At 40.3% G+C, this 25,144-nt stretch overlaps 1 protein-coding gene across 10 annotated transcripts in view; it reads right to left on the reverse strand.

Moving 5' to 3' along the window:
* Window positions 1-25,144, reverse strand: part of LOC138748142 (voltage-dependent calcium channel subunit alpha-2/delta-1) — a 506,771-nt gene that overhangs the window by 142,763 nt on the left and 338,864 nt on the right. For all 10 annotated transcript variants that reach the window (XM_069907870.1, XM_069907873.1, XM_069907871.1 and 7 more), the window contains 2 exons: window positions 23,397-23,447; window positions 22,218-22,317 (listed from right to left, as the gene is read on the reverse strand). In XM_069907870.1, coding sequence (XP_069763971.1) covers window positions 22,218-22,317; window positions 23,397-23,447 — 151 coding nt within the window. The remainder of the gene's footprint in view (window positions 1-22,217; window positions 22,318-23,396; window positions 23,448-25,144) is intronic.

Genomic DNA, 25,144 nt, shown 5'->3' on the forward strand with positions numbered 1-25,144 from the left:
CTTTCCCACTCGTCATGTATATATGATGTCATGTTGGCAGGCGGTGCTACGGCCAGTCGCCCATCAACTCCAGAGGATGCAACGTGGCACCGTTCTTCATGAAAGCGATGTTGGAGCAGGCTTTAAGCCCTCTCTGTTAAAAAGGTAAGTGCAGACTTTTCTTCGCCAATGGACCTGGCTTCGAAGGGGCGCCCCTCCATAAAAACACCTAATTAAAAAATTAATGACCTGCATCATCTTATATAAGAAGCAAAATTAAAGTTAATAATAGCAATAATAAAACCCTAGCACTAAAATGTACCAAATGTTCAGAACCACGCTGAACCCATTCTAGGTTCTTGAGAATTAAGTGAGAATATTGGAAGATTAGATTTAAGGCAGCAATAAAGTTCATTCAATTTCAGCAATACTCGGTGTAGACTGAAGAATTGTGAATATCACTCTTCTATTTCAGAAAGCCTTGAGGGAAAGCCAGAGATCTAAAACCAGTTAGCTATCCGTGTATTGTCAGGGTAGCAAGGCAGATCAAAGAGAACCAGGATAGCATGACAAATCTACAAGAAGTTCTGAGCAGATGGTGGACATGAGGAAATTGAAGATGATAAAGGCCTGGGAATATTCATATCTCCATAAAAAAACAGAATGAATGTTTCTATTCATCTGTGTAAACCTCCATAAAAGATACCGATGCATGTCACTTGCTTGGATTTGAAAAAAGTTGTTTATTAAAATCCCTCCCAACCAACTACTCATTATGAACTTCATAAAATTAGGAATCTGGTGCAACAGCAGGAATGGGGGGGAATCTCAATGGGTTAGTACTTTACCAATTGTGGAATTAATGAGTAATAAAATATAATGCATTAATAAAATATTAATCTTGTCAAATTTGGATTGGTTTTAAGTTAAAAATGTTAATAATTTTATAAATTAATCACAATGAATTTTTTCCCCAAATTCTTGCTTAAAAGCTGTAAGGAAGGGAAATCAGAATTACATAAATTGAGTATATAATGAAATATCAGTGAACACATGGTTATTACCAGCTTATGATGTTCAATAATGGTTAGTACTCTCTTTGGCAGTGGTGACACACAGATTTCCATGTTGGGACTTCAATACTTTAATTAACCACTTAAACAAGAAGTCATGTCTCTAAATTAATTAATGTAACGTTAAGCTGCAAGGTCAGCACGTTAGATGGAACCATAAGTAGTAGTTAGCACAACGTAAGTTAGCAAGTTCGAATCCCGCGCTGTCTATAAAGAGTTTGGATGTTCTCCCCGTGTCTGTTTGGGTTTTCTCCATGCGCTATGGTCTCCTCCCACATTTCAAAATGTGTGAGAGCTGTAGGTTAAGTGGGGTATTTGTGCGGCACATGGGCTGGAAGGGCCGTGCTGCATGTCTAAATTGAATTTAAATTGAAATTTTAAAAAGGCAATGGAAAAAAAAAGACAATTAGATTCAATGCAAGTAAATAACATTTTCCGCTTATCTGATGAGAAACAAGCTTCCCAGTGATGTGGCCGCAAGACTGAGATCGCTGTGAGCTGCAGACCAGCCACAGGGAGGTGTCACTGCAGGCAACAAATGCAGGCCACTGAGCTTAAGACAGGCCTGTGCCAAGTAACAAATTCCAATTATGTACCACTAACACATGTTATCCTTGCACTTCGGTTCCTAAGGGAACATTGAGTTCAAACCTTTCCAGCTCGGGCCAGAAATGTCGACTTCCTTTCACTTTCTTTGGATGCTACAATAACTGCTGATTTTCTCCTGCACTTACGTGCATGTTGTGACATTGCAGATGAAAAATCCGAAATGATTTCATTACAAGTGCGTTCAAATAGTGTAACAGCTGAGTAATAAACTTTAACATATTTGCACAGTGTAAAATATGCAATATATTTTAATATGCTGCATTGATCACACTCTCCTCCCAACCCATCTCTCAATCTAAATGAGTACTTCTCCCTGTCACAGCAAAAAGTGAAAAAGACGTTCCTACATTTTCCCCCACCTCCATCCAAGGTGGTAAACAGTCCTTGCAGGTGGGCAGAGATTTATATCCACCTCGTCCAACCTAATCTGCTGCATTCAGTGCATTAGTGAGAACAAATGCCAGTTGGGTGACCACTTCACAGAGCACCCGTACTTTGCCTGTAGATCCAGCTAGAATTCCAAGTTGCCAGCCATTTTAATTTTAATGCTGCTCTCCCCACCCCCCCCCCCCCCCCCATTCTAACAGAGACATCTATTGACTGAGTGAGGTCAAACAAAACCTGAAGAATAATAGATCTAATTCCTCCCGGAGAGCCTTAAATACAACAATGTGAACACTAATTTTTTAAAATTTTACATACAGTAACCCCCCCCCCCCCATCTCTATTTGATTCCACTGCTTCCATCTCTCCTGTTCTCACTGCAGCCCACCCACCCCACCCCACCCCCACCCCGAGTGGTCCTTTCCACCTCTCTCCCCTTCTTCTGTCCAGTACCCTATCACTCTATCACCACCATTTTTCCCCCTATTGATATATTTCATCTTCCCTACCCACTTGATTGCCGATAAAAGGTCCCAAGCCAAATCACTGACTGGCCAATTGTGCCCATAGATGTTCTCTGGCCCACTGAGTCCTTCTCTTTGTTCATTCAAAATTTCTGCATCTGCAACTTTTGTGCTTTTCTATATTTCAATATATTGTTAAAATTCTTCTTTTAAAATAGACTATAAGGTATTATTACAAAACTGGTTTGGTAAAATTTGATTTTGTTTCAAACTATAAATGTTAACAATTTCATAAATTAATCACAATGACTTTTTTCAAATAAAATTGTTTTATCCAACTGGAAGACTAAATTTAGTTGAAAGCTACAATGAAGGAAAATTTAAGTGTTAAAATAAGTATTGAATTAAATGCAAAGTGGAAATCTAAACAAGGTTACCACCAGCTTATGAATCTTACTTCATCTTTTTGCTAAATGTCTCTGTTTCTTGTATTTCCATAATGCATTTGATATTTGCTTCATATATTACCCTTGTAGATGTTAAGTGGAAGGCTTACCATGATGCAATGAACACAAATGAGAATTTATAAAAGGATAGCCATGAAAAAGAAAGAAAAATTCAAATTGCTTGCCGAACTTTGGTTCCAACTCTGCCAAAACACAGAGGTAGATCAGAAAATGATGAAAGGTTCATATGAAAAGAAATGAAAAGAATAATTTATAACCTTGGATTTTCTTTCCCTTGCTTTCCTGATGACCTACTCCTTCATGTGTGACACCAAAAAGCCACAAAGTGCAACAATCCTTTTTTTTTTTGGGTTTGGAATTGATTTATATTGTCATGGCAGTTGGATGCCTTGGATTGTCATGGCAGTTGGATGCCTGGAGTTTGCACGCTCTGCTTGAAATTACACAGGTTTTCTACCCGGGTACACTGGATTCCTCCCACAAGCCAAAGATTGTGCTGTGGCATTGATTGATGGACTTGCTCTGCTGGGAGCTGATAACAGACACAAAAGGCTGAATGTTCTCCTTTTGAATTGCAGAGTAGGTTATACACACAACTGTAAAATTTTCTATGAGCAAAAACAGTGAAGAACACCACCGAAGTCTGCAAACATTACTTGATTCTAATTCTACCTCCATCACAAAGCCTTTTGAAGCTATCTGTGCTAATTTAAGGAAAAACTCATTATTATAAAGTCATTTGAGAATCTAATATTGACTTTAACAATTTGGAATGATTTTCTTTTACCCTAGATTTAAGACTGGTGCATAATTAGTTTCATTGCGAGGTTTCATGTAATTGTACAATTGCTAACTTTTTTCCACATTTTAATGCCAATGGCCACAGATACGTAAAAACCATTGGAGAGGCATCATTAAAGTCCCAAACACTGGCTAACTAAAATGGGAGTGGTGGAGATAATGCAGCCTAACCCCTGTGAAGAAATCCTCAAATATTATAGCAGGCATGTTCCCTAATTATGAATCTGAAAATAGACCCCAGGCCATCCACAGTGCTAAGTACATTTTCACTGCTCAATATTTAGTTAATCAATAGCCTGGCTTGGGAACCATAGCCTAGAATCTTCCATGCAAACAACACTGATCATAATTTTCTAAGTTTGTCTGCATTCTCAAATTTTTAATGTGGACTCCAAAACACTGACTATGCAATACATGGGATACAACCTCCACACTCATAGTCTGACCTTTCTTCCTTCAAAGTGACATTACAATTGTGCCAACATTCTTGGTAAGAACTTGCTTTCAAGCTAGGAAGCCCAAGTCCACTGGTCTGTGTTGATGTGGAGAGTGAACACATTGGGGACTCTATCTGGTGTGTAGACTCGCTAATCTTAAACCTGTATGCTCACAAAACCCCTTTTGATTATATTCACAATAGGGTTTCCGTTGATAATGGTTGGAAATAATAACGCTGATTATTGGAGGCTTTTTCCTCATAAGAACTCCATGTGTGTAAAACAATAGGCAATCACTTAACAAGCCTATCTCACTTTAGGTAGCATTAATACAGGTACTAGAAATCCCGTTGTTTAGTATCTGCAAGCTTGTTAAGATAAATTGCTGTTTCCCTTTCTTTGTCCAATTGTATTAGGTAGCAGTAAAATACTGTACATATCAAAATATTCCAATGCAGACTGCAAAGTTAAAATATTATTTATTTACATTTTGCTTTCATTTCCTGCATACTGCAGACTGTAATTTATTCCACTGACTGACAATATTCTCATGACAGTTAGGATATAATCTGCATTGTTACAAATCTATTTTACAATTTTAAAACACGAAGCTCAGAGAAGTTGGTTTCTGCGTTGCATTTAGCTTGGGGCTTCGACTCTAATCACATTCTTGCTTATCTTGTTCTGGTTTTACTAGCGAAAGCTTTGCTACATTCATCTTATTGATCCCCTCATTATTATCATCCTTTAATCTTGTTTTTCCCTTCAAACAGATGGAGCTCCTGTTGTCTCCATGCTGGCTCACTAATGCCGCATTAGTGCACATATCACTTCCTAAAACTTCCAAGATCAATCTCTTTGACTTTGTAGCAACTGCTATAATTACACATTCAATGCCTCGTCCTCAATGACACCCATTTCCTTAACCTTGTCTATTTCGCTATTTAATTATAGTTATTATTTTAGTCCTGCCTCAGGATACTTCAAAATGAAAGCCAGACTATGATTAAATGGGCCAGTTTATAATTTTCCCAGTTTCTTGAGAATGTGGTATTTTGTATGTCTCCAGCTACAGGGGACCAACTTCCAGCATTTTCCCACCCCCTTGTAGTTTCTGACAGGGCACCACATTGCCATCAGTACTTCCCAGATCCAACGATCTGTTTCCAAGGGGTTGGTCTTTGAAAGAAGATTGAAGTGAAACATGAAAGTCTGCAGACTCTGCAGCTGCGGTGAAAATGCTGGAAGAACTCAGCCGGTCTCGCAGCATCCACTGGAGGTAAAGATAACATCACCGACATTTTTGGCCTGTGCCCTTAAATTTTAATTAGACATGCAGCATGGTTACAGGCCTCTGCTTTGGGACCTGGAGACTTTCACATGATGCATATAACATTGAAACCAAAGTTTTTTGGAGTGAAGGAAAAATGTCAACCATAAAAAGGTAGGAAATTAATATTAATTATCAGAGAATCCACAAAAGGTTTTGTTTTAAAGTTTGCTTGATGTGGATTGGAATTAAAATTAAAAGTTGGAACACAGTGTAACTGGTGGAAAAACAGTCAGGTTTTCCAAAGAGGGTTGAGATCAGTGTATGCTTAGACAGAGGAGGATTAACAATAATAGATTCTGGCCTGAAGGCTGGAGTCAGAGATAGAATGATGATACGAAATGCAGAGCTCAAAGAAGGCCATCTGTGAAGATCTAGTATTGTCTGTTGTGTAGATATGTTTTATGTTGGTATTTGTTAGATATCAGTTCCTAAGGATTTCTGGCATGGTACTTCACCATGAAAATATTTTTCTCATCATACCCCTGTGTGTGTTCAGACTGTGATCCAACACCACAACAGAGTCATGCAGTAAGCCCATTTCTTAACAACTTAACGTAGTTTTCTACATGGTAAAAGATTTGTCATGTAAATAATTTAAATATTACCCATATTGTTTTATAAAAGCAGTCGCAAAGACATTACAAAATAACATCCAGGATTTTACTTAGAAAATGTTGAATGATAATATGGTTAATTCTCACTTAGTAGGTCTGGGGTGATTTTGCAATATATATATTTTTTAAAAAACACCCTTGCCTTCTGGAGTGTTTCCCTGTGGCTAATCAAATGTGATCTAATTTCTCCAAAGCTTCACATACATTGGCAAGAGTGCACAACAGCAAGGTTCATCGACACTGTCTAATCCCTGGACTGTCATATGCAACACAAACAGGCTGTGTGTTTATAAGCGGATAATATGACTCCCAGATTGACTACATCAAGCACTTTGGTATGCATGGGGAATCTTAAAAATCAAGCAGATAGAAATACTTTTTAATATCATGGATGTTGAAGGTGATATCATGAGAACCCAAACCACGTCACTTATGAGGTTTGAGATGGATGTTTTTGGCACACTGACAAGTAATCTTGCACTGGACACAGCAGAAAAGCCTTGTTTAAACTGATGTTCAGTGATGGAAGATTACTTTAATCTAGAGCAGAGGTGGCCAAACCACAGCTCGCGAGGCACATATAATGTGCGGTTTGGGGAAATATGTTGGCTGCAAGAGAGACCGCCGCTCCTGAAGCCGCCTGGGGCACTCAGAATCCTTGGAGCCAAAGCAGGAGGACTCGAGACGGTCACAGCCCAGGCTGCGTGACGAGGAGAGGGAAGAGGAAGTGGACACTGGAGGAATGGCAGGAGCAGAACAAGCAGTGCATGCTGGGATCGTGTTCTTCTTGCTCGAGCCAGGCCACAACACAGCAGAGCACTGCCAAAGTGGAGTGTGTGCTAGGAGGGTTGGGCAAAGCCGAGGGTCCTATGAAGGAAAGACTGCAGAGGTCAGGAACCCGAGCTGGGCTAGGAGGGCTCCGATGAGGCATGGTCTGCCCCAGAGGCAGAGTGATTGCCAAGGCACTCTGGCAAGGGGGAAACTAAGATGACAGAGGCAGAGAAAGGCTGAGGGGGGGTCGCCAATGAGGACGTCATCCAGGAGCCAAACCAGGACACAGCTGGACCTGGCAGCAGCAGTGAAGGTCCTGACAGCAGCCACGAGTAAGTCCTGGCCCCACTGGATGGAGACTCACCACCAGGCAGAATAGAGGTTAGTTCCCTCCATACCCCGGCCTCCGCTCCCAGAAGCTCCTCCCTCCATTCCACCAGTGACTGGGGAGGAGAAGGTGGGACAGGGAGGAGCAGAGCCGTGGCTCCCTTGGCTTTGTCCTGACGCAGAAGGCAGCTTTGCATTGGGCCGCTTCCCGCATCTTGTGCTCGGCTGTGAATGCTGCAATGAGACAGGCATCTGCAAAGAGCAGTGGGAGCAATGGTCACAAAGAGAACACATCAGAAACAGGAGTTGTCCATCCAACCCACCGAGCCTGCTCGCACATTCAGTGAGATCACAGCTGAAACAAAAAGAAACTCTGTGGTGACCCGAAAGAAAGAAAGAGGTTATCATCTGGAAAATCCTGATGGGGCAAGTTTCTTGGGCAAGATACTGACGTGGCTGATCGGAAGGAATCAGTTTGTGTTCTATGAGCAACAAATCTCTCTCTGAAAACCAACAATAACCTTCCTGAGCAGTAACCATTTACTTTTCAAGCACCAAAGCCTGGTGAAATTCATAAATGTTAAATTCTATGCACAGTATAAGAATTGCCTGCAACTGGTGACCTTGGAGGAATGAGAAATGAGATTGGATGTGAATCAAAGAAATTTTCTGAACTTATATACACATTTCATACACGCGCTTAGAATTAGAAGGGGGTTAAGTTAGGTTAAATTAATAGTAATAAGTTAAAGTTTGATTCTGTTTTCATGTTTAAAGATAATTAAAGGCAACTTTTGTTTAAGTAACCATTTGTCTTGGTGAATTTCTATTCCCGCTAGGTTTTGGGGTCCTCTGAGCTCATAACAGTACAAAGACAGGCTGGTCCCACTGAACACACTGGTCCCACTGAACGCACATTCTTTCAACCCCTCACCTTTAGAAAATGCCTATGTTTCATATCATATTTTTGCAGCGTGAATGTTACGTTTCCACATAATATATTCAATTTGCCCTGTTCTTATCCATTCACTTCAGCTGGCTATAACCTCCTGCAACCTTTTGCATCCTCCTTTGAATCAATGGCAAAACTCACACAATGAAAAACTGGGATTATAGAGTATCTATCCCACAAGCAGTAATGGCAGCTAATTTTCTAGTAAAGGTGTTGATTAGCAACCAGCACCCTAATGTGCAGATCGATTCTGTCCCAGATCATTTAAGCTAATAACTTGGTCTGGAAAATTAAATCAGGCTCCACTGATAGAAAGCACTGTCACACAGAAAACTGACTCTGAATTACAGCCATGAGGCCAAGCCAAGTGCTTAGTGCCAACACATCAAGTGTAGAGCAAGTTTAACGGAGAAAGACTGACAGAGACAAATCAAGCTAGATTGGCAAAATGCCTAAAGCATCGAATCTTCAATGTCACACCTAAAAATATTATGAGAAAGATCTATGAATGTGTAAATGTTGCCAACTAAACAATTATAATAATTTCATCTTTACCAGCATAACTGGGTCCACATTCATATCAGACCAGATAGATGCAAAGTGAATGCAGGTTGAGGTGACCCAGCTTCTCTTGTCATTTCATTGACATTTTCCTATGTGCAATGGTCTATCCTTTCTTAGATGAGGAGACACTAATGCCATAGATAATGATTGCGAGACATCCTTGTGCCTGCACTCAAAATCTTGTATAATTAAGAACAACCATTTGCTTTCTGAAATGTTGCAGCCAAATCACATCTGGAACAAGGAAAAAAAAACACTATTTGAGTCAGGATTCTTCATCAACTCTCGACAAATGGCCCTGACTGATGCTGCCTTAATTGGAAAGAATGCAACTTCAAGCAGCCACTCCCAAGGAACCAAGGGATATGTGGCTGAAATTGCTGAGAAAGTCCAATGCTTTAACGTATATAAACTGATCTCTCCTAGAAAACCAAATGTGGAAAGTGAATCACTTAATTATGTCCGCGTTGGAGTGAGCGCACAAACTTCAGGAAGTGAAGTGCCAAAGCTACAAAGTGTAACAAAGAAAAATTACTTTTTAAAAAAATTTTATTGTTTAGTTTTGCAATTATTGCAAATAATGGTTGACGCTGAGGGGAGGCGTTCATGAGTATGGCCCCTCCTCGAGAGAACCTACGTCCACATACACTCGAGCGGCATGATGCCGCTGCTAACCCTCCCCCCACCCCGGCAAGGTGCTGTGGCCCTGTACACTCACGGTCATCGCTCCCCGTCAGACCCTCCCCCACCACGAGCACTTTCAGCTGCTGCGTCAGAGGGACGGAGGAGATTTACGTCTGCTCGGCAGGTAGGCCACTACCAGCACCGCCCGCCCCCTGCCCCCCCCCCCCCTCCTTCCCTGCTGAGCTAATTTACAACTGTCAGACTGTGCCTCACCCGGCTACCCTATTGCCCTCCTCTAACACTCATTCTGGTGCCGACCCTGCCGCAAAGACAAAATTCCAGCTCATTAAGACTGCTGGCCACTTACGTCTTGAAGTAAAATCAAGATGTGGTCATTTATTTAAAGAGTATATCATGTGGGGAAACATCTGTGCTTTAGTAATAATAGGATTTATGCTTCTGTACTGTCATGTCAAAAAAGCAAAACAGGAAGCCTGCTTCACATCTCTCCTGATGTCTCTCTCCACCGATTTTTATCCCAACATTACAATAGCAACTGCATTTTAAATGTGTGTGATTGCAAATGTGTTGGGATGTCCTGAAATCATGAAAGGCACTGCCTAAATTCAAGTAAAAACACAATGCTGGAGAAATTCGGCAGATCAGAGTACTTTATGGCAAAGATACATAACTAATGTTTTGGGCTTGAGTCCTTCGTCAATGTATGGGCAAAATGTAGGCAAGCACAGGCCCACAGACAAGAGGTAATAGGAGGGAGGGAGGGCACATCAGCAAACAAGGGGAGGGGGAAATGGTTCTGTGAATGGACAGGGAAGGGAGTGGACAACTGGAATGCAGAGGGATAGGGAAACGAGGGAGACTGGGGAGTGGTTTAACAGAAACCAGAGAAGTCAATGTTAATGCCATCTGGTTGGAGAGTCTAAATTCATATAAAAATACATATTATTACTGGAAAAATCTTAGTGTTTGTTTTAGCTTTGCAATGAAGAAGCTGATCATTTACAATCTCTCTGGATTAAGGAGGTAATTATTTCCTAGGACTGCTGGCAGACTCAGGTCTTTAATGTATTTACCTAGCCTTATGTATAATCCTGCCAAGATATTTGAGAGCAAACAAAAACTCTCTTTAATCATTCCTTCTTCAGATAGTACAGGAGAAACGGAGGAAGGGTCAACTGGTTCTTCACACACAAATATAGACCATTGTATAGAATGGCCACTTGGACATAACAGTGAAACTATCAACATCTAAATTATTTAGCAAGCAACTGGCTGATATACAGAGGTATCTTCGGATGCTTCTGGTTACAGCTAAATGGGCAAACCATGCAAATCATTGATTCTCAACCGGTGGGTTCATGGCCCACTGGTGGGTCACAGCGTCTCCCCATGTGGCTCTTTAAAAAGATTAAGTGAAAATACTCTAAATTAGCTCTTACAGAGCTGCCTTTGGCTTGAAGATATTGCTCAGACTTTGCGTCTGATGGGCCAGGACACATTAGACCATTGAGATGGACTTCCTCATCTGTGTTATCCCTGTGAAGAGATTTCAATTTTTTAAGTTCCCAGTTACCATCTCAGAAGAAGCATGTAGCAGCTAAAAGGTCTCAAGCTCTTATTTAACAATGTGCTTTGGAGAGAATAATATTTCCTCGTGAAAATATAATAGGGTTCATAAACCATCAATTTCATTTGTTTGATGAAACCTGATTTCAGGACATCAAAATTCTTCCTGCTGAGCAAACCTTTTAATTCAACCTATTTATTTTTTCAAGTGATGTAAATTTACATCAGTATTTTCAAAATATTATTTACCGCAGCTGCTCATGGTATAAATACTGATACCACCCTTTACAAAGCATCCTTCTGGTTTTGCTGAGTTAGTGTTTTACATATTCATATGCCATACCGAGAAACAAAGTCAACATAGGTCCTACTCAACGCAAAGGAATTAAGAACGTTCAGCTCATCGTGCAAGGGCATAAATAGTGAATGTGAAAGATGCTTTGATAAAAATAAGCGTCATCAATAAACAGCTCGTCTTCAAGCTGTTGAAGCAGCTGGAGATGACTGGACTAAGAATTTCTTGCTGAAAGTTTATAAGTAAGATCTGGATAACCCAGATATGACTATATTTCTGATGCTTTGTGCAAGTTAAGACTCCACAATACCTTTCATGGCCACATTGCCATTAATTCGACCTGTAATATTTTGTACTATCCTAAATGGTGATTTTTTTTTTAACAGGACGGAAGAAACTGATTCCAGCTGTGCTGGCCAATTACGCCTAATTAACCAGATACCTCGATGAAGGGCTCAAGTCCAAAATGTTGGTTATGCATCTTTATCATTCCTATATAAAGTACACTAACCGCTGAGTTTCTCCAGCACTGTGATTTTATTTTAGCCAGGGTCCCCAAACGGTTTGGAGTGTGGGAGGAAACCAGATCATGGGGAAAACCTACGAACTCCTTACGCCAGATTCAAACCCAGGGTGCTGCCACTGTAATAGCATTGTGCTAACCATGCAAGAACGCTGCAGTGAATTTTCAGAGGTTCACATTGCTGAAGTAAGGGGCTACTCCTCCCTCTCTGAAGATGATATGATCTGATGCCTAGTGTTAGGTTGAATGAAAGGTGTGGGGTGGAAGGGATTTGATTCACCAGATGTTTCCATGTGCATTCACATTGTAAATGAAAAATATCTGCTGATCTTGATGTCAAGAATTTATTTTTCCAAGTGAATACATAAATAGGTCTTTGAAAAGCGGCCAAAAATAGCAGATAAAATAAGCGTGACAAAAGTACTGAAATGTAATGGCCCCATGTCCATCATTGCATAGTCTAATGGGTATTTGGTCTTTTTATGTGTGCTGTTTTGCAAGTGAACCAGATTTATTGAATTTTATGTTATAATATATTGAACAGTTCTGTATCTCAAAATGGAAATGATCAGGCGATTGAAGCCATCCTAATTTCAGAATCAGACTGACTGTCATGAACATGTCACGAAATTTGATATTTTGTGGAACTATTACAGGTGCAAAATTGCTGCAAATTACAGATCTGTAAATAGAATATTTAAGAATTTAAAAAAAGAGAAAAAAGAGTGGTAGTTCCCCGTGGCTCAAAGTCCATTTAGAAATCCAGCGATGGAGGTGAAGAAGCTTTTTTTGCAACATTGGGGGTGCCTATATTCAGGCTCCTGTACCTGGTAACAGTAAAGAAAGGGCATGGCCTGGGTGGTGAGGTTCCTCCATGAGAGAGCGAGGCATGTTTGGTGTAACTGTTAGTGCAATGACTTTGCAGCACCAGCAATCAGGACCTGACCGGGGTTCGAATCCCATGCAGTCTCCCCGCGTCTGCTAGAGTTTTCCCTGGGGGCTCTGGTTTCTTTCCACCCTTCAAAATGTACCAGGGGTGTAAATTGGGCAACACGGACTCATGGACCAAAATGGCTTGTTACGGCACTGTTTGTCTAAATATAAATTAAATTAAAGAGAAACTGCTCTTTTTTATTTGATTATTTTATTTATAAATTTCCACTCAAACTCCAACAATTGTCAATATCATTAACATCATTATTAATGATATCAACATTATTTACATTTCGTACTTGTTAATTTCAGACAGTCTTCTCATGGAGTTGACAAGCTCCTTTCTTGAGACACACCCTCTTAATGATGTCCTTAATGGAGTAACGACTAATGCCTAAGATGGTGCTGGCTGAGCTTACAACCCTCTGTTCTTTTCTTTGGCTTGGCTTCGCAGACGACGATTTATGGAGGGGTAAATGTCCACGTCAGCTGCAGGCTCGTTTGTGGCTGACAAGTCCGATGCGGGACAGGCAGACACGGTTGCAGTGGTTGCAGGGGAAAATTGGTTAGTTGGGGTTGGGTGTTGGGTTTTTCCTCCTTTGTCTTTTGTCAGTGAGGTGGGCTCTGCGGTCTTCTTCAAAGGAGGTTGCTGCCCACCAAACTGTGAGGCGCCAAGATGCACGGTTTGAGGCATCAAACTGGCGGTGGTCAATGTAGCAGGCACCAAGAGATTTCTTTAAGCAGTCCTTGTACCTCTTCTTTGGTGCACCTCTGTCACGGTGGCCAGTGGAGAGCTCGCCATATAACACGATCTTGGGAAGGCAATGGTCCTCCATTCTGGAGACGTGACCTACCCAGCGCAGTTGGATCTTCAGCAGCGTGGATTCGATGCTGTCGGCCTCTGCCATCTCGAGTACTTCGATGTTAGGGATGAAGTCGCTCCAATGAATGTTGAGGATGGAGTGGAGACAACGCTGGTGGAAGCGTTCTAGGAGCGGTAGGTGATGCAGGTAGAGGACCCATGATTCGGAGCCGAACAGGAGTGTGGGTATGACAACAGCTCTGTATACACTAATCTTTGTGAGGTTTTTCAGTTGGTTATTTTACCAGACTCTCTTGTGTAGTCTTCCAAAGGCGCTATTTGCCTTGGCGAGTCTGTTGTCTATCTCTGTGGCCTTTTACTATCCACCAGTGATGAAACCAGTCAGAATGCTCTCCATGGTACACTATGGGTGTACATTAGGTGTAAATTGGGCGACACGGACTCATGTCTTGTTACCATGCCGTATGTCTAAATTTGGTGACATACTAAATCTCCTGATACTATTAATAAAATATAATTGCTGGTTCTTCAGGACTGCATTGACAGATGCAGGACAGATCTTTAGAGGTTTGACACCCAGGAATTTGAAGTTCTTGACCCTCTCCACTGTTGGCCCCGCGATGAGAGCTGGTTTGTGTTCTCCTGATTTCCCCCTCCTGAAGTCCGCCATCAGTTCTTTAGCTTTCCTCACATTGAGTGCAAGGTTGTTGTTGTGACACCACTCAACCATCTGATCTATCTCACTCCTGTACGTTTCCTCACTGCAAATATGGTGAATGGAAAACATGTGTGCCGAGCCACACAGCAATGAGTGCAGAGTGAGTAGGGCTAAATGTGCATGTGTTGATTATAATAAATGTAGCGTCAGTACAATTTTGTCTTACAAGGAGATTCCTTTAATAGGTTTGGCCTGCAATCTTTGACTTACGTTTCTTAAAGGACTCTAACCTCAGATGAGTGAACAAGTTTTCCATGCTATTATTAAAATTCACACCACCACTTTGTTGAGAAGTTTCAGGAACGAGAGTGTTTGAATGACCACCAGCTTTTTTTAAACAGTCTAATAGTTTGCAGAGTTGGGGCTGCACAAAGTCTTGTACCCATCAGGATGCTCATTATCGGCTAAAGTTCGGCATTCATCATCCCCTCAAAACTGATCAGCAAACTCCAAGACCTGGGCCTTAATAGTGCAATGTGTCATTGGATCCTGGATTTCCTCACCTCCAGACCACAATCAGTGAGGACTGCTGAGAACATCTCCTCCACAATTTCCATCAGCACCATAGGGGCTGCGTTCTTACCCCTGCTCTACTCGATTTATACCTATGACTGTGCGGCTCAATACGACAACAACACCATTTACAAGTTTGTTGCTGATACTACGATCATGGGTTGTATTGTGGCGGCCCGCAATTGCGGAGATCGGGCCGGCACATCGCGTGGCAGCAGACACAGACAGAGATTGCTAAAGTGAATCCCAGGACAACGAACCGGCAGGGGTAGAAGCTGGAGCAGCATCAGACCAACAGCCCTAAAATGGCATTGGTCAAGTTACCCAGCTGGGGAAGGAGGGCGTTCATATGGCGTGGATGTTCCTGCCCGCTACTGTTATTCATATGCCTGACTCAGTCAATCAGCAAAAACGGCGGGAACTTGAACAGTATAAAAGCAGCCTTTCCAGCCCTAATAAAGTGAGCTTAACCTGCCACACTGTGTGTGTGTGTGTTTCTTTGTAGCAGACGGCTATAGTATAAAGGGGGGGGGGGGGGGGGTGATGAGTCAGCACACAAGACGAAGATTGAAAACTTGCTTGAATGGTGTACTAACAACAACCTCGCACTCCATGTCACCAAAACCAAGGAGCTGATTGTAGACTTTAGGAAGGGAAAACCACAGGTGTATGATCAGACGTAGATAGGGTGAGCAAATTTAAATTCCTGGGAGTCCCGATCTCCGAGGACGTTTTCTGGACTCGACACACTAAGATCATTGTGAAGAAAGCATCGTGTGCGATGCCTTGCATGTACTCCGATAATAAATACGGAAACTTTGGCTTATATGCTGCAGCTGCTGTGACATGGTATTGCAGGAAAAACATTAGAGTTTTTTTTTTAATGACTTCACTGTAAAAGCCCCGGTATCCAGCACCTTTGGGGATTGGTAGATGCCGGACAAATGAATTTGCAGGCAGCTTGAGATTGCGTGTGGTGTGATTGGCGAATTAACCTCTGAGGGCACCAATTTTAAACTTTCATATTTGTTACCTATTTATTTGCCACTATATTTTTTTTGATGGTTGCTTGAGGCTGCCAGTTGTTTGAATTCTGGATAATGGGGATTTTACTGCACTTGGATTGAAAATTTGAGAAAGCATCATTCCAAACCCATCATTGGAGATATGTGACTAGTTAGTTCATTCCAATATAATACTACAGATCTATATGGATAAAGAATCAATACTTCCTTCAGTATACAGATGTTGGAGTGTGCACCCTAAATCTTTAATACTGAGATACACCTCATTAACAATAGTCAGCTTTACAATAGAGGGGTCAGATTAAAGAGAAAATTCAAAATACGACTTTGCCTTAAAAAGACTCCATAAATCTTGAGAGTGGAGCTCCGATACTCCAAAGTACACCTCAGCAACCAATATTAAATTACTCGTTTGAAGTCACTGCAAGAGATGGGTTTTTTTCCCTCCAATAACGTGTACTGTTCATTTTATGGGCCATTCATTAGTTTATCCCTATTTTTATGACACATGGCTGTCAATGCTGAACTCGCACCCTTGAGAACCACTGATGCTCCACACTATTCTCACTTAAGCATTAATGAGAAGGTGATCAATGGACACTTTGAGAAGAAATAAACTGCGGCAGTGCTGGGATATTCCTAATGCTGATGACCAAATCTGATAAAATATTGACAACATGGTTTAAACGTAAATAAGCGCTGATTATAATGTTGCAGTTGGGAACGAACGAAAAAATTGACAACAGAAATGAAGCAATAAAACGTACCATTACTGGACCTGTTACTCGTGTAGCGTGACAGCGGGCATCATTTTCACAGTAGCTACTATGGAATACAATTTCCAATTTTGTCACAGAGAACAAGATAATATACAGCATATGGGCTCTGGCTAGAAATCCCATTAAATTGGTTAGATCAGAAAGCTAGACAGAAATAAATTAACACTTTCTCTTTGAAATATGAAATAATGAATAACAAGGGCAGAACATACCTGTCACCTTATCTCATTGGCGTTGCAGAGGCTTGCCAATAACCTCATTACATTCTTAGCGTACGGCGTTAGACTGCTCAGCCCCTTGAGTCCATTTCTCAAGCTCAAGTCTAAATCCAATGTCATCACTCTCAACCAGGAAAACAACACATCTGTGGCCCACCCCAGGCAACCAGTTCCACATCACAGTCAGCACTGCCCTTGGGCTGATTGCAAAAGCTGAAGCACACCAGCAGTTTATGAGGAACTGCTGATTTGTAACCAACTGGAGGCATAAATTTGATTTTTCTGGCTCAAAATTGTCACATTGCTATATTCCTGTTAAGTTAGAAGACAGAAAGATTCTGCTCATCTTCTTGTAAATGACCAAAGGCAGCCTCTCCCTACCACAGGTTCCATTTCCCTGGATCTCCACTTTATGGATGAGATAAACTAATGATTAGATATCTGGAAATTAAATATTGAGAAATAAAGGTAACAAAAAGCTCGGCTCTGGTATCTTATCGTCAAATAATCTTCTGAGATTCACCATCTCAACTAAACCATCAACAACAGTTGGATGTCGAGCTTAAGCCATAAAATCAACCTTGCCAACTGTTTAGATGTGTGTTAATAGTTACTAGCTAAATCAAATTTAAAATATTTTTGGGTGTAAATGAATGAATAAAGTGAACTTTATTCATTCACATGCTGTCCAAGGCACCATGGTTATATTCCTGCATTTTAAAGTACAGGTTCTTGCACCCAACATGATGACTGCCTTATCAACATTTGTAACCTCAACTGAACCTGGTATGAAACTGAACACACTTCCAGATAATGATGATTGGTAGGACTGGATATTGAACCTCTAGGACAGGGTTTTCCAAACTTTTTCTTTCCACTCACATACCACCTTAAGCAATCCCTTACTAATTACAGAGTACCTATGGCATAGAAATTACTTAAAGTGATATGTGAGTGGAAAGAAAAAGGTTGAGAACCACTGTTCGAATTGTCCCTAATTGACTCGTCATGTGCTTCATAACTCGAATGGAAATGGGCCAATGACAATTTTTCTCAAGTAAAATATTGCAGTGACAATTGGGTTGAGAGCAGTGATTCTCAACCTTCCCATCCTACTCACATCCCACCTTAAGTTATCCCTTACTAATCACCTATGATTGATGTGGGGCAGCTAGAATGAGAAAAATTACATTTTTACAGGATATTTATTTCCACACATTCACTTTGAAGAGCATTCACTGCAATGTGATGGGGAGAACTGTAGTTGTCAGCTGGCACGCAGCGAAGTCCGAAGCAAAGGGTTGTACCTATGCCATAGGAATTACTTAGCCCCATATAATTTTGTTTCATCCCCTTAGGATATGGAGAAATAATGACTGAATCTTGTACTGTGTGATTCAGCCACAACTGAAGACCTAACAATCATTCTCAAGAGAAAGACTAAGTAAGGTGTGACTCGGAGGCTAGTGCAAAACCAGAACATAAATACTAAGAGGTGGGATATATCAATAGAGTGTCATCAAAATCTTAGCAGGGCTCTCAAAGAGACCAACGAAGCCCCAACAAGATATCATTAGGACTCCCCAAGACATGGGTGCAGCTCCACTAAGGCATCAATAGAAAATCATTATAATACCAAGGTTCCCTTCCCTCTCCCAAGATATCAATGGAATTTAATCAGGATTCCCAGTATCTGCGGCTTCTTGCTTTAGCAATTTGTGCTTTCGATACCCCAGCACCCAACTGTTCATTTATTTATATTTTCAGTTTTGGCTACTGATCCAAGAACTGACTAATATGCCATGCTCTATTTCTGAATCAATTTGGTGGCTTTCCAACTCTTACATTTATTAAGTCAGTGCACTCTGCTTCTCAAGCCATTTGCAGCTTCTGTGTTTTCACTAATATAACGTGCACACACATATAGCATGCAGAAAATCACAAATTGTGTAAAATATTTTTATATAACGCACGCATCCACGCATATAAAGTGCTGGTGTAGTATTCTAAATTCCAAACTGGCAAAAGCAACTTGAATTTAAATGGGACATGAAACAAAGCACATACCAGGATCTGCCACAGTTAATCGCCTGCAATTAACACCCATTCACCCATTGTACAGCTGATATCCTGCTGCAACACATTAATAAGCTTTGGAGAGGAATCAATTAAATAGATTTAAGACAGGCTCCAGGGTTAAGCAGGATCTTAATTCTAATGTTGTCTCAAATCAGAGGTACTTGATATGTGCCCCAGCCAAAATGTCCTGTTTATAGGAATACCATGGCATTCAGCACAAAGAGATATTTCCAAGATCAAAATTTCCCACACCTGCTATAAATTGTGCACATTCTTTCATTACCAATATTATATTCTCATACTTGCTCTAATATTCCCACGCTCACTATAAATTGCTGGTGCATCTTTCCCATGGCCGCTATTAATTGAGTGCGTTCATTCACTGTCACTATTATATTCGCATGCCTGCTATTAATTGTGTGCATTCCTTCAACATTTAAAAACAAATTCTTGTATAGCGCACACACACATATAACGCGTGGGGGGAGGGGTTACCTAGTTTGTAAAATATGCATAAAAATATGGTATATGTAATTACATTAACTAACTGTTGCCCTTTACTTCATATCTCTTTTCATTTACTACCATAATGAGCGACTGTATTTAGTTATGGTTAATGATGGTTCCCACTTGTCAATGAATTGACCAATTTATTAGAGCCCAGCTCTCCTGGTAACTTCTGAAGTCATGAGTCTTCTTAATATTGGTCTTCATTTATTGTAATGTCCTTACACATGCATCAGAAGATTGTGGTTCGCATTCTACTCAAGCACCGAAAGAAAGCTCAGCACACCAGGGGCACCGCATATTGGATGGAGTTGTTCTGACACACACATTTTAATGCACCTTTGGAAAAAGAGCAAAGCAATTCTCATGGACCCCCTGTCAACATTGCTCCCTCCATCATGAGAAGTACAACCCTTTACGTCGGACTTCACTGCATGCCAGCTGACTCCTCCAGTTCTCCCCATCACATTGCAGTGAATGGTCTTCAAAGTGAAAGTGTGGAAATAAATATCCTGTAAAAATCTAATTTTTCTCATTCGAGCTGCCCCACATCAATCAGTAATTCTAAGTGCTTATTAATAAGTGAAGAAGGATGCTGGTTTCTGAGGTTTAGGGTTAGAGTTAGGGAATCTGAATATTTGACAAAACAATTAAAGCAATTTGAAAAGCTTTTTAAGTTTTGTTAATGCTTAATTTTTACATTATATTAATAGCAGTATATCTTTTAATATTTTGGTGCCCACATGCATTTGTCTGTGAATGGGTGCCTTTAATGAAAATGCTTTGAGTTTCCACGGTACATAATCAACTTCATTGTATCAAAGACATGTTCAGAGTAATATAATACCTCAGTTTGGAACATTAACAGTTAACAGTTTCCAATGTGTTTTAGCATTGCAGGTGCAGTGATCATGTTCTTTTCAGATATGAAAAATAGAGCATTTTATGATTGATGCTAGTTCAGTGGTTTTCAACCTTTTTCTTTCCACTCACATACCACCTTAAGTAATCCCTTACTAATCACAGAGCACTTAAGGCATTCTATGTTCAATTAAGGTGGTTTGTGAGTGGGGTAAAAAAAAAGGTTTAGAACCACTGTGCGAGCTTTATATAAGTTCACTGAAGCCAAGTACTAACAATATCTACTTTCAGTAAAAATGGTAAGAATTTCTGATCACACTAAGTTCACGAATGGTAATGGTAAATGGTAATTTATCTAAATCTGCTAATCAAATGTCAATTCATGACACATTACCTTGTGTTAAATATTACAAGCTATAATCAAAATAAGGCACACACATTATGCCATTCAAGAAATTGGAAAAAAAATATTCACTGTAAATAAATCAAACAACTGCAGGTAACCCAGAGGAGCAGATTCTATCACCTGAGATTTACATTTTAATCAAATAACCAGAGACTGTTATTGCAGATCCCGTAAAAATGATTGACATTTATTATATTGCACCACAGCAACTGCTAATCAAATAGACGAGCATTAATGACTTAAATGCTATCTTAACTTAAAGGACATGCTTTAGTGGCTTCGTACTTTGCTCCATTAAAAATGAGATGTAATAGTTACCTGAGTCAAAACTGAATCGAACATGTGCAGCAAATCAAAGGGAAATCTAATTGTTCCACTGCTTAAGTGGCAGTGAACTTCTGCAAGAGGCGGAGCACTCACTACTCCCATGGGAAGTAAAAGAAAAACAGGGTTTAAAAGGAGCGCCTTTCGTGTTGGAAGCAAAGTTAGACATGAAGAAGTCAAATGTCAGAATCCAAATGAGATTCATTGGGCACATTCAGATCTTTTGGATGGTGTAGATTCAATTGCAAAAAACATCCACACTTTCTTGGTTCTCAAATGGCTTATGTGGGGATGGCAGCAATCTGGGAAATGACTTCCCATCCATTCGTCCACAGGAAATAAATAAGTGGGAACTTTCATTTCCTCCAATTATTCTCTTACATTTGTGAAAAATTCCCAACATTTGGTTCGGAAGATAACTCATGTTCATTGGCTTGCAGTAAATGAATCAAAAACATACAATCGCCTGTCATCACCAAAACAACAACGTGAAATTAAAGGATGGCATCTTAAAAGTGGCTTTTCCTGCACCTGATAAAAAAGTTTGAAATGTGGTGAAAATATCCCATCATTAACAATAATGGGAAACATCATTACCTTTAGGCTCATATTCTTCCCAGTCCACTGCTTAAACTGAATAGCACAGGGCCTTCCATTTCACAGTCACATATTTGATATTATTGCTGCAATTTTACTAATTTGGCACAATTAAGTGTTCATGCCGAAGATAATTCAATTCCATTTCTAATATTTTTCAAATTTATTTACACTTCAAAAATAAATGTTTTATTGAATCAAAATTGCTGTACTATCCCTGGAGCTGATATACACGATGGATATAATTAAGATCTCCCACAGAGCTCAGTTTGACACCAGCTAATGATATGGTTCTTCGTCTGCACTGACTCAATTTAAAACTGTGTGTAAAATTATGCATTAAAGAATTTCTATCCCATCAACCATGCTCTTTTCAGATTTTCTGCTGAATCTATTTTGTTGAATTGCAGCCCTCTGATATTCTGATAAGGATTTGGAGAGCTGGAGTTGGGAGCAATAGCATCTGTTAGAGGATCAGTTATAGAAGTCGGCTGTGAAGCCCAATCCATGACCACCTGTCCCATGAGCATGGGTTCCATGCTGGGATAATGAGGCAGGACCATCTTTGTGCTGGCCACAAATACCACTGGTTATCACATGGAAAATTCAATAGAATGGACTAATACTCACAGAAACCACGTTCACATAGTCATCGTCAGAGAGCGTTTCCAGCATTTCAGAAACTGATGTCCTGATTAGTTTCAACGTCAGCCCGCTTACACTGCCACTCCTTTTTATAATGAAGAAGAGAGCAAAAGAATGGTAAAACATTTTTTTTTTTGTTTTCATAAGAACATAAAAAATAGGAGCAGGAAGAGGCCATCCGGCCCCTCGAGCCTACTTCACCATTCAAAGTGAACATGGCTGATCTGATGATAGGCTCATCTTCACCTACCTGCATTTTCCACACCTCACTTAATTCCATAATCTATCCAACCTTGTCTTAAATACATTGACTGAGGCCACTGTTTCAATGGGCAACCAATTCCACAGATTCACCACCCTCTGGGAAAAGCAGTTCCTCCTTATCTCTGTCCTAAATTTATTACCCTGAATCCTGAAGCTATGTCCCCTAGTTCTGGTCTCCCCTACCAATGTAAACAATTTACCCACCTCTATGTTATCCTTGCCTTTCATAACTTTTTCCTGTAAGATCCCACTCATTTTTCTAAATTCCAACAAGTACAGTCCCAGGCTACTCAATCTCTCCTCATCGACCAACCCCTTCACCCCTGGAATTAGACTGGTGAACCTTCTCTGCAATGTCTCTAGAGCCAGTAAATCCTTCCTCAAGCAAGGAGATAAGAAATACATGCAGCACTCTGGATGTGGTCTTACCAGTACCCTGTACAGTTGCAGTATAACTTCATTGCTCTTAAATTCAGTCTCTCTAGCAATGAAGGCCAACATTCCATTTGCCTTCTTGATAGCCTGCTGTACCTGCAAACCAAACTTTTACGCTTCATGAACAAGCACTCCCAAGTCTTTTGGCACATCAGCATGCTGTAACTGTTTGACATTAAAATTATATTCTGATCTTCCATTTGACCTTCCAAAGTGGATAACCTCACAGTTGCCAACATTGTACTCCACCTGCCAGACCCTCACCCACTCACTTAACCTATCAATATCTCTCTGCAGCTTTTCCATATTCTCTGCCCATTTTGCTTTTCCGCTCAATTTATAGTCATCACCAAACTTACACTCTGTCCCCATTTCCTGATCGTTTATGTATATCGTGCTCAAATTGGTTGTTGTGAAGAAGGAAAATAGCACACAAATAATTATTAATGTTTGTATCATACTTACACATCGACTAGAATCAGCATATCCTTTGGAGAAGCAGCTCCCTGAATGTACCTGAGAGAACAAAACAAACTGTTATGGAATGGAGTAATAAAATTATGATAAAATATATCTTAAAAGGGGTAAGATTGTGAGGTTTAGTTGTTAGATCACATTTCAAGTGCCATGCAGCGATAGATTTCATGTCTCCAACTGCCTTTGCTCAGACCATGGGAGAGTACTCTCCCATGAGAGTGGATCAGCGTGTTTGAACAGGGCCCAAGCTCAAGAACTAAAAATCGTTTGCTATAAAGGCTGGTGCAAGAAGTTTAAATTTGCTGGTTGAAGATTGCTGTTCTAAGAGGTTTTGCAAGCAAAGAGAAAAGATTAATTCTTTAGGAGAGAAAGAGACTGAGAGATTTGGCAGCAGTTGGTGTTGAAGACTGAAAGTTTGTAGACCTGCTGCAAGACCCCATTGCAAGATAGGTTTTGAGTTCTGAGTTCAGCCTGTTATAAATCTCTGTAGTCAATTGCAAAGGCTGTGGCTGGTTATTGTGTTTCTTCTGAAATAGAGGAAAAAGAAGAAATATTTGTGGTAACCTGGAAGAAGAGGTTATAGTTCAGAAAAACCAAAGAGGGGGCAAGTTTCTTCGGCAAGACACTTCAGTGGCTGATTGAAGGAGATCAGTTGGTGTGTGTTCAACGAACAATTAATATCTCTCGAAACCAACAAATGCTTTCCTGAACGGTAATAACCTGAGTTAAAGCACCAGAGCCTGGTGAAGATCATTCTGTGCACAGTATGGAAGATGGCCTGATACCAGTGAACTTTGAGAAGTTAAAAGTGAATGAATGGGCAGTGAAAAAGAACTTTCCTGAACACAAACATTTATACATGTGCACTTAGAATTAGAAGGGGGTCAAGTTAATAATAATAAGTTAAATATTGATCTTATTATAATGTACTAAGAAAATAAAACCATTTTTGTTTAAGTAGCCATTGTCTTAGTGAATTTCTGTTGCTGCTTTGGGTCCTTTGGGCTTGTAATAAGAGGCACAGCACAGAAATACTTGGTTGTTGGAAAGGGGAGTCTGTTCAGAGATGTAGTTTGGTTGAGCAAAGTATAACAACACATTTGTATGCTCCCAATGAAACAACACAAGCTGACATTAATTGGATAGATATTGTGAGAGACACTGAGCTGAATGGACTACTCTAGTGTAATGGCCAAAGCCTGGCTTTATCATCGTTGCCATCAAGGAATCTTTTATACATTTATAAAATATGCTGGTAGAAAAAAGTGATTAAATGGTTAAATTTAAAAAAGTGGGCTGAAGAATTTGGAACTTCGCCATTTTTTTTCCAGAGGTATAGAAATCAGTCCAAATAGAAACTTAATGTGAACACTTGCCACTAATAGCTACTCTGCATAGGTGATACATTTTCCATTTTAGAAACACACCTCATGATATCGATTTCCATTGACATTCAAAAGATCTGGTGTAGAAAATGCATCATTAGCTCATGAGGTCCTTAGATTCCCTTGGCATTATACAATAGGGAGCTCCAGAAATTCAGACAACTTTCCACACCCGGCTCTGTTCTAACAATGGTTCTGGTTCCCCAGGCACAGATCAACAGAACTACACTCCCCAACCAAATCCTGATCCATAACTCACTGAAAAAAATTCATACCATAGTCATACCATCCCAAGCAAAGAGACAAATTAAAATGTCAGCCTGTCCCTATCAGGAACCCTCAGCCGTGGCC

Source organism: Narcine bancroftii, chromosome 13 (genome assembly GCF_036971445.1).
Source record: "Narcine bancroftii isolate sNarBan1 chromosome 13, sNarBan1.hap1, whole genome shotgun sequence".
NCBI classification, from domain to species: Eukaryota; Metazoa; Chordata; class Chondrichthyes; order Torpediniformes; family Narcinidae; genus Narcine; species Narcine bancroftii.